Source organism: Oratosquilla oratoria, chromosome 42 (genome assembly GCF_046742065.1).
Source record: "Oratosquilla oratoria isolate Oo_2021 chromosome 42, ASM4674206v1, whole genome shotgun sequence".
Classification (NCBI taxonomy): domain Eukaryota; kingdom Metazoa; phylum Arthropoda; class Malacostraca; order Stomatopoda; family Squillidae; genus Oratosquilla; species Oratosquilla oratoria.
Genome location: NC_134818.1, coordinates 29,618,264 through 29,629,114, shown reverse-complemented (window position 1 = coordinate 29,629,114; position 10,851 = coordinate 29,618,264). Strand labels below are relative to the sequence as shown.

The window sequence follows — 10,851 nt, the reverse complement described above, 5'->3', positions numbered from 1 at the left end:
ACACCCAATACGTTTGCGATAAAACATCAAAACAATTAGCTGAATTTATATAATGAGTAATCACACTGATAGATATACGGAATGAGGGCGTACACATATATTTTTTCGGAAATTGGTAGCTTGTTGGATCTAGGTGACCTGCGCGAAGATTTGGCTTGGAGTGAAAAGTTGCATTATATGCGCATATATGTTGAAGACAATTATCATTTTTGCCCACAACTTTAACATATTACTCCATTAGGAAAGAAGGGTAGATGATTTTGTGCGGAGGTGCTTGAGGTTGATGTATCGTATAGATATTTGTTTTTCTGGCAATTAGACATAGTCTCACTTGCCAGTTCTTCCGAGTCCAACGTTTGTCTTTAGATCTGATGTCCAATAGGGAAAGGTACCTGAATGTTTCGTGTATCCTTCTGGTTGACTATTTTAAGATCCACACAGATGATCTTTATAGACATGTGTAACCGGGACTGGGTAAGGGATTCAGACAAGTAGCTGGAAGTACGGGAACAAGATAGAGGAGAATGGAGAGGAACGTTTCAAGAGCGGTTATGGATCACTTTGTCACTAAAAGACCAACGGAGTAAGAGTAAGCACAGGCGATTCAGGTGTGGTTAGCACATTCACGTAAGTGGAGAGTCTTTTTCCTCGTTTGTCCTTCAGATATATAGAATGACCAAAAGGGAGGGAGTTGCATGAATTCCCATTATTGGGCAAGACACATTTGAGGATCATCTTCGAATCATCCAAAACAGTCGTCATTTATTTTGGTCATATGGTATCACACACACATTTCATTTACAAAGGATTACAAAGGCGGAGCATGCCGACAGGAGACCTTTTGGTCCATATCTAGGTCGGATGCGAAAAAATCATAATAATAATAAAATAACAAACAAAAACTATAATAATGTAAATAACAAATAAAATACATAAATAAATGCATAGGTATAGTTAAATAATAAACAAACAGGTAAATAGTAAATAATAATAAATTGACATATAACTAATAAATGAAAATCAGACAGACAAATGATAACAAAACAAAAACAAATAATATAGAATAAATCATAATAATTACAGCATCTTGCTTAGGTGTTTATCTAAATGATTCTAAAAGCTTCGAACTGAACTACATTGCACTACCTGTGCAGGAAGTTTATTCCATTCATTAACTACACGGTTGGCAAAGTTGTTTCTACCTACTTCCAAATTGAATCTATTTCCGGACAGTTTGAGACCATTGTTTCTTGTCTGATTCTCATTCAATGTGAAAATGTTGTCACTTTTGATGTTGTCAATTCCCTTTGGAATCTTAAGTATAGTGCTTTTCTAACGCTGCATAGGACCTGAAGTATGATACTGTACATATCAGGAACCTGTTTCCAGCATTCCCATCAAGTTATATTTCAGCACTCTAGCATAGAAAGCTTCTTAGAACTTCAGCCTGTTGACGCCATACGATCCTATTCAACTTAGAATCGGCCAAGACCCTATAGTCTGTCCTTCACATGAATAAAATCGTCTGTCCCCAAAATGAGAACCGTCTGAACAGGTGCTGTTCAATGTGAATATAGTTCTATTTTACTGAGAAGCTTTAAAATGATTAAATTTCGTATATTCAGAGGGAAAACGCCATTACACCCGAGTACAAGAAAGTTCTCTTAGTATTCGCAATCTTTTCGTTTTTCTATTCTTTGTTACCAATATTGGAGACTTCTCAATTTCAGAGATCCCAATAGAGATTTACTTGACGAGGTCCGCGTATCGCTGCCCAATCCCTGAGGTAGAGAAGAAAGAGTTGTCAATCACCACTGGCGTAATCGTAAGCGTGTTGGTCTCGCAGTAACTTAGTTGTGGGTTCGACTCCCACACTCCTCTCCCTTTCCCAGCACTTACTAGTTGTTACCTGCCCCAACAGTCCAAAGCAAAGATGATGGCTTCGGCCGCATGCTACTCAGCGCCTGCTGGCGTAAGCTGCTCATCACCTTTTTATGCATCCTTTTTTTTTTACATTTCGATATTAATTTAGAATGCTTCAAGGAAGCAGATAAAACTTGTCAATGTTTTGACACCAAAGCAGCAATGACAGTCACACAGACGAGTGTCATGATTTACTGTTACTGAGTCTTTTCCTGCGTTGAAGTCCAAGGGACCGGTTTCTTTCTTTTTTCTTCCAAATCTCCCTTCGTTTTTTCTCCTATTTTGATTATCACTGGGACCGCTAAGAGTCTTGAATTTTGTAATAAATCACTTCGTTTTCTTTGACTTGACTTCTCGCTGAGGCGCTGAGACCTTGTAGTTGGGTAGCAAACCAAATTTGCTATTTGTGGCAAAATTTGTTGACTGGTAAGGCCGCGCAGTAGACCAACGGATACCGTGTCGAACCCATGAGCAGGTGGCCGTGAGTTCGATTCCCGGGACACACTTTGTGCTTCGTGTGTTGCTGTAACTGACAGGGCTTTGCTCTACAACGGGTTTCTCACTTCCCACCACGTGGGTATGGGATGGTGAGTTTTTGTTTTATGTAGTATGGAGTAGTTCGTGCAGACCATTGGAAATAAATGTTTCTTCTTCTTTCAGAAGCTCACTCGTTCTCTGATCAGTTCTAGGCCACTTACTAGGTCCAAATGTCTCGGGGTCTCTGGATCCTTTTATTTTCTTCTTGACATTCTCTCTTATGTGCTCTGCTCTCTCTCTCTTTAGAGAGTGTGGGTGGGCGTCAAATACGGGATGAATTCTTTGGCTCGGAGGTTCCTGGGATTCGGTCCTGAAAACCTCTGGATCCTGTCCAGGGACCTTCAGCTGACCTGGAGGTCACGCGTGGACAAACAAGTTCGCGAGAGTTTCGTAGTCCTTCGCCCCGAACTCATGAACAGGTGGCCATAAGTTCGAATCCAGTGACCAGGCAGGGAGGTGATCCAAATATCGGCCTAATAATCCCAGTGGCTTGACGTAACTGACAACGCTTTGCCCTACCATGGGTTTCTTACCTCTCACGGGCATGGGATGGTGAGTTTTTGTTTTATATAACATGGGGCAGTTCGTGCAGATAATTGCAAATAACTTTTCCATCTCTGATCGGTTCTAGGCTACTTATCAGGTCCAAGTTCTACTTCTTGCACTGTGTACAGGTTGGTGACTCAGCTGGTCTGTCTAGTGACGAGTGAGTAAGGACCTCAATTTTCTTTCTCGATGTCGCTGTTCATAAAGTCTCTGAAGGTATTGGTTCCATCTTCTGTCTTAGTGAAGAATTTTAGGAAGGACGCTTCCATGCTGATAATTTGAGTATTGTCGTTCTTCGCATTTCGATGATTCTTTACTTCTTTGATCCCTCGTAGTTCTTTTCTATTTTTTTGTATCTTTACCCGTATGGTTTATCTTGTTTTCTGTATCTTTTTTTTTTTTTTTTTTTTTTTTTCCTCGTGTATTTTTCAGCGGTCCCGGATTCTTTTTCGATCACAGTCAAAATGTATTTTCCTTCTTTAGTGCAGCAATAGGTAGCTCTTCCGTCCATCATATTCTTTACATTACTTCCTTTGTGATTTGTGATTTTCTCTTAATTTTCTGATTCCTTTTCCGTTTTAATGGAATGGTGGAATTTGGACTTTGAGGCTCGCCAATCTTTGATATTGGAGGCAGTTGTCCTTAGGGCCTCTGGATCCTCTTCAGACACGATCAAACTCGCGGGAGGCTCCTCTATGTTTTCATTTTCTTCTTGATATTCTCTCTCTTGTGTTTTCTGCTCTCTCTCTCTCTCTCTCTCTCTCTCTCTCTCTCTCTCTCTCTCTCTCTCTCTCTCTCTCTCTCTCTCTCTTTTTGAGAGAGAGTGTGGGTGAGCGTCTAATACGGGATGAATCCTCTGGTTCGGAGGTTCCTGAGTTTCGGTCCTGGAAGCCTCCGGACCGTCTCCAGGGACTTTCAACTGACCTCGGGGTCACGCGCGGACATACAAGTTCGCGAGTGGCTCCTAGTCCTTCACCCTAGAAGCTACTCTTTAGTCGTTTACAGTCTTGCACTTTGCAGGAAATGCATTTTTTGTTCATTTTTCCCGGTGATATATTTTTTTCTCGTTCTCTTTTTTTTTTTTTTTTTCTTTTTTTTTTTTTCTTCCTTGATGGCTGATGATTCGCCTTCGGGGCGAAGTTGTCCGTGTGGATTCTTGCGTTGGTTCTTGACAACTCTCCGACCTCGAGTCGCAGGTATTGAAGGACCTTCGCGGTTGTCGAGTTTGAGCACGACGCAGATTAATTCGATTTTTTTCCCCTCGAGAATATAATTTTTTTTTTTTTTTTACTTTTTATAGTTTTATTATTTTTGTTTTGTTTTGTTATTATTGTTTATTTTTGTTATATTTTGTTTTTATTGCTTTGCTTTTGTTATTGCTTCGTTTTTATCATTTTTTGCTAATGCTTTGTTGTTATCGTCTTGTTATAATTTAGTTGTGGATTTGTTGTATTGTTTTGTTGTCGTTTTGATGTTCTTGTTTTTTAGTTTGTTTTGTCTAGTTAGTAATATATTATCATGTTTTATTATTGGTATTCTTTAACTATTAGTATTATCTTACCCACGTTGTTTTTTATCGTTGTTTTATGATTGCTGTTACATTATTGTTACTGTTTGTTTCAGTTTTATTAATGTTATTGCTTTATTTTCTCGTCGTATCACTGTCATTAGGTCATTACATATGATTTTGATATTGTATTCTTATTATTGCTATTTTTATTGCTTTATTACTATTTTTGTGTAATTACTATTTTGATCTAATTACTATTATTGTTATTATTATCATTCAATCACTATTGTTTGTTATTATCTCTTCTTAAATGTTGCACGGCGCTATGCAACCACACTGGAATATTGGATATCAGAGGTGTTATAGATCTGTGTCACATATGTCAGTCAACACACGTCGCTCACAGGTCACATTCACGACCAAACATTCATGTATGATGCATTTACAGGGCTCATACAGGCTCTTAACAACTTTCATCAATTTCTTTTGTATACCACATTCCTCCTTCAGATATTTCCAAAGCCTTGCCCGTGGAACAGAGTCAAATGTCTTTCTCATGTCAATGAATGGTGATTGTACCTGTTTATTAGATTCTCAGGATTTTTCTACAATCTTTTTCAGTGTAAAAATTGAGCCTATCGTACTTCTATCTTTCCGATAACCGTGCTGTTCTTCGCCCAATTGAGATTCAATGATAGCTCACGGCTTCTTTTCCAGAATTCTTTCATATATTTTTGTGGCATGGTTTACATTAGGCAAATTTTTTTTTTCTATTACAGACACGTGATCTACTGATTCCTACTAAATTTATGATGTTGAATTCAGATGTGACGTCTAAATTTCTCTATCACGTCCAGATTTCTCAAATTGGCAACCCCTATTTTTTTTATTTTTTCCCACTCGCTTAGTAGTCGAAGCTACTTTTCCGTGTGATGATTTATTTAGGCATACTTAAATAATTGAGATAACATGGGTGTCTTTCCTCCTTTTTTCTTGCTTAAGACAGACAGTGGATTTCTACTGCCTCAGTTACCACCCCTGTACCCAATCATCCACCCACAGCGCATTGGCATTTAGTTGTTATGGCAAAAGAACATTCCTATTCTTAAATGAAACTTTGGTGTTTCCTCTTCATTCTTCGTTATAGGATGACGAGCTCTCCTGCAGAAACCAACAGTAATCTTCCATCAAATTTGGATTAAAATTACTTTGGTGTTTGGCTGGAGAAGATTTCATTCTTGAAGTATGGAACGGAGCAACTCTGCTTTTTCTTTTGGTAATTCCAAATCACTTAAATTTTGACGCAGCCCGAAGGGATTTCTCCCCGTCCTCTCCTTATATGCAAGGGGGGACGGAGAGGGGGGGGTCGCCGATTAAATGAAGCGGCCTTGCTGTGGATGTGCTGTGTCTTGCGACACTGCTTCTGACCCAGGGCGGTGGGCAGGGTGCAGGGATGACCCGTCATCCAGGAGGTGCTCAGATGAGAGGGAGGGTGGGAGGGGTGTGGAGTGTATGTAGGGATGAAATGGGTGGGAGTGTTTTTATGTCTTTCCCTTTTTGTCTACCTCCCTTGTAAGGGGGAAAAAGCCTTGGTATATGTATGTATGTATGTAATTCCAAATCAAGCACCAAGTCGTTTAGTTCCTCTTGACCTAACATGTGGGGAACTATCTGCATCTGGAATATATATGCTATATCACTAGTAGAATCTTCAGAAGATCTGCTGTCTATCATCGTTGCTGGTGGAAGCGGCGGCGGGTTTACTTTATCATGTGGTACTGGTTTCATTGCTGATTCACAGTTTGGGTACGTGATCTTTGATGTATCTTTCTTTGAGAAACTAGCAGTCTTTGTCAAACAAAAATAACAATCATTGACGTGATTTTTTGGCTCACGCCAAACCATGGGGACTGAGAACGGCATAGCTTTTCTTTTACCATCTACCCAAGCTATTAACATTGCATTGCACGGTGCACAGCAAATATGTGGTGCCCAGTCCTTGTCTTGGTCTCCTAATTTACAGTCAAAATAGTACTTATAGGCAAGTTTAAGCTTTGTTGTTATGTTTCTACGTTGTTGCTTAGGTGTATATCGTCCATTGACATAGAAGTTGTTCAGGTGATTTACACAAACATGTTTAATTGATGCCATTTGAAGTATCACACAATATCTGAAAAAATAAAGCAATTGTTTGAATGCAAAAGAAGATAGAAATACACTTTGGTACAAAATAAATGCTACAAAAATACAACTATCCCAGCCTGATAACTTACTGAACAGCAGAGAGTTTCAACAAACGTCCTATTTGCCTGTCAGATAGCGACCAGCTAGCGAATGGCCAGTTGTCCATTAGTATATTCTTGACTCAATGTTGCCAACTAGAAGTAGATTTTATTTGTCAAATTCGTTAGATGTGGATGGGGAAGAGTAGGATAAGTGATTTGCTTTTTACACAAAATCTAGATATAATTTGCATATTACACAAAATCTAGACGTGATAGAGCAAATTCAATTATAGATATGAATTTACCATACCAAAATCACCTAGAAACACTTATTTGTTCTTCTATAACAAAACATTTGTTGCCAAGTGTTATCGGTAAAATTCCTCTGTAATTTTGGCATTCCCTACTTCTTCCTTTTCTCTATATATTAGGACAATTGTGATCTTGCCCCATTACTCTGATACATTTCCTTCATTCCTTATATTGTTAAGAGCTGACGGGAGTTCTCGTTTTAAATCCGATCCTCATTCCTTTATCAACTCCGTCGGTATAACCGTCCGTGCCTGGTGATTTCGCGTTTTTCGTTTTCCTCGATGCTTCCTCTAGTTCTGCTTCTGAAGTTTCGTCATTTCCATGGTTCTCAATATTATCATTCTCGTTATATTCTTCTGATAATAATGGTTCTTCCATCTTTTCTTGTTCGATGTTTGGAAGATCTTCGAAGAATTCCGTTCATTTTGTATGATGATAATGGCTCTTACTCCTCTTCTTGTTCAAAGTTTGAAAGACCTTTGAAGAATTCCGTCCATCAGTGCTTGTCACGGCATTATGCCGGGTGGGCGCTCTGGCATAATGCCGTGACAAAAAACAATGACCTACCGTACAGGGGGGGGGGGTCATTTTCCGTCAAGGCATTATGCCGGGTACCAGCCGTTAGCATGACGCCCCTGCATCACTACATACAGTACACTATATACCGATTTAGTGGCCGCGTGGCTGCCGTTGTGAGAGGAAGTGTTGTTCTCTCGCCCCATCTTCTGTCTGGCTTTCCTTTGGTTCCTGGGCTCTACCTTGGTGACTATGGGTAAAAAGAAGTTAATGTCTATAACTATAGCTCAGATCATAGGGTTTGACAAAGCTGGGCTCCAGACAAGAGAAACAGTGGCGAATATTAGTGTGAGTGAGCGTTCTGTGAGAAACTGGGAGAAGCGTTTCAAGGCCAAAGGTGGTGTCGAGTTACCGTCTGCTAAACCTCGGCCTGGTCCCTTGAAGATATGTGTACGTACTTTGGCTGTCTTTAAAGAGCAGATAGAGAGTACACCTACCATAACTACTAGAGAACCGAAAGAAAAAAATCACGTCTGCTCTCTGATGTGTCCATAAGAATAGTCAACAGGCGGGTGGCCGATCTGGGTTATAGTAGCCACCGGCAGGTTAAGAAAACCATCCTTACCATGCGGCAGGATAAATTTAGGTTCTATTTTGCACTTAAATATCGTAATTGGACTCCTCAACAGTAGTCTGAGGTACTTTGGAGTGACGAAGCCACCTTCACCGTTACCTGTACTCGTGGTGGACATGTGTACCGGACCAGAGGTAGCGACCCACTAGACCCATGGTACACCTGTGGGACCACCAAACACCCAGAATCGTTCATGGTTCGAAGGCTTCACTGCTTAGGGTTGGTGAACTCATAGCACTCTCCAAAACCAGTATATGAACTAATGTAATTATCTGGAGGTGTTGTGTAACAATTTACGTGATGCGTTTGACAAGCTTTGGGGTACGGTATTTATGCAGGATGGCGCACCGTGTCACACCGCCAGATCTGTAGTTAGGTGGCTTAAGGACTGTGATGTGAGTTTCTTTAATGAAGGAATATATGTGACACTCTTCGTAAACGGCTGAGGGACATGGTGAAGCATAAGGGGAGCAGCACCAAGTATTAGAACCTCGGCAAGTGTGTAAATATATTTTTGTGGTACGTGTTTGCCTTTTGGTAAGTGTGTTTGGGGCGGCCGGCATAATGGCGTGACGAGCACTGTAAGTTTGCTACTAGTAATCTGTGGTCTGAATCAAAACTATGTTCAGGCAACACTATAAATGTACTTTTAGTCCATGGTGGTGCTTGCCAAGATATTGTCACCAAACTCATTTGACAGGAATTCTTTTGCACGATTATATTTTCATGCTAAAACACTTTGCCTTTCATAGTCATGTCTGCAGTATCATTTGTTTTACCATGAATGTTCAACGGCATAATGATGTGACCTGAAACTTACTGTTGATAAGGTATTAATGAAAATTGGAAGTCATTTGCATTGATTACTTTTTCAAGTTCACGTAGGAATAGAGTTCATTCTCTATTTGTAGATCTATTGGTGTTCGTAAAATTCAAACGACTACAGTATCGGGAAAATGATGGAATAAGGGACGTGTGAAGTTTTATTGAAGAATATTTTGGAAAGAAACAGTTTCATAGGCTTAGGCAGTAAAGAGGTATATGAAGAGAGATGAGAGATGGGGTGCTATCTGTTGTTGACACACAAGGACCCGTGGGCGGAGGTCTTGTGGTTCTTCTGAAGACCCTCTAGAGGTTCTTGTCGAAGATGTACTCTCCCAGATCTGTGGGTCCAGCCCGCTTGAGACGGGTGATCATGTCTGCCAACTTCTTGATGGAGTCGACCTGCTCCTCGAGGTAGTTGTCCTCCAGGAACTTGCTCAGGTGAGAGTCGTTCTTACTTCCAGCCTCGAGGTGCATGTCCAGTAGGCTCTGGAAATAAACGGTATTCATATTGAGAGTGAGGACCTCAAAGGCAAAGGAAAGGGACGACATTATGACACTGAAGTGTAAAGGTTGGGAGTTTGTGTCATTGCAAAGAGAAACGTCGTAACTCGGACCCCAAGGCTTCGGTCGAACTCACTTTGCTGACTTGTTTCTCCAGTTCGAGAGCAGACTGAAGAGCATCGAGGGCACTTCCCCACTCCTGCTGACTGGGCGCCTCCACAGGCTGGAGAACGATCCGGCCTCCTCGCTTGTTCTGGTACTGGAATAAGACGTTCACACGCTACAGTTTTTTTCCTCGAGATGATAGCACGGTTTTTTATGGAAGGATCATGAAACTGTGGCATGTGACTCAATGCTAACGCTACATTAGACAAGTTGCAGTGTAACAAAGCGTCCACACATTTTTTAATTGTTCTAGAGGAGAGCAATGTCAATAAGACCCACCTCCATGAACATCTCGGCATGATCACGTTCCTCCTTAGACATGGTCTTGCAGAGGGAGGCCAGACCGGGAAGAGCCACGTCGTCGCGGTCGAAGTAGTAACCCTGGAACACAGGGGCGACTTCAGTAAAGTGTCGAGTGCAGTTATGGGGAGAATATAAAGACGGAATGACTTGGACGAGAAATGAGCTCTGTCACCTTAGCCGTGTAAACGACTTCCCTCAGCTGCATATCACTGCCTTACGGCAGCTACAATAAGTTCTCAGGTCATAAACGCAGTAAAAGTGTTAATAGGGATTTACAAGAGATGAGTATAATCCTTTCACTCCTGGGGTAGTTCCATTCAGCTGAACAAAATTGTCAGATAAATTAAGTAGCAAGAGAAAGTCTTATGGAGGGACAAATAATTTCTTTGATTTATACAGAAAGAAGATATAATTCACTGGAAGCATTGTAGAATTTTCTACTATTCCATGTAGTCATATTTGTAGTTTCCAGATCTCCATTTGTTATCGACCGAGTCAACTGAGTTCCAGAACAAACACGAGTTGTAGCAGAAGGAACATAACAGATGACTTTGAAAGAAAGGCTGTGCTCATTAGAATTTCATATGGCAACTCTTGGCACAGTAGAAAGAGAAAATGTAAAACTTGATCTTTTTCCTTACCATGGACATATAGACATAGCTTGCGTATAGCTCCATGTTGATCTGCTTGTTGATGGAGGCCTCGCAGTCCTCGTGGTAGTTCATGCGCACCTGGGTGGCCATGGTGAGTTGGGAAGGGAAGAAGGGGTGCAACAACGAGAAGGTAAAGCTGAGGGTGTTGTGAAACTGCTCGTCCACTCACTGGTGACCCGGAGCGAATTGTGTGACACCCAA

General features: G+C 40.9%; 1 protein-coding gene across 1 annotated transcript; it reads right to left on the bottom strand.

The window, feature by feature from the left end:
• Positions 1 to 9,184: 9,184 nt before the first annotated feature.
• On the bottom strand, positions 9,185 to 10,851 carry LOC143021413 (ferritin-like). The gene is made up of 4 exons (XM_076178860.1): positions 10,639 to 10,851; positions 9,974 to 10,075; positions 9,666 to 9,788; positions 9,185 to 9,514 (listed from the first exon to the last, which is right to left on the bottom strand). Exons 1-4 carry the CDS (start codon positions 10,738 to 10,740, stop codon positions 9,332 to 9,334), a joined length of 510 nt encoding a protein of 169 aa, XP_076034975.1. The 5' UTR covers positions 10,741 to 10,851; the 3' UTR covers positions 9,185 to 9,331.

What these genes read in the sequence shown, in the direction of transcription:
- LOC143021413 (XM_076178860.1), bottom strand. Translation starts at nt 10,740, where the DNA reads ATGGCCACCCAGGTGCGCATGAACTACCACGAGGACTGCGAGGCCTCC. An exon ending in GCTATGTCTATATGTCCATG is followed by an intron (nt 10,076 to 10,638) that starts GTAAGGAAAAAG and finishes CCTGTGTTCCAG; the next exon opens with GGTTACTACTTCGACCGCGA. An exon ending in TGGAGAAACAAGTCAGCAAA is followed by an intron (nt 9,515 to 9,665) that starts GTGAGTTCGACC and finishes GTTTATTTCCAG; the next exon opens with AGCCTACTGGACATGCACCT.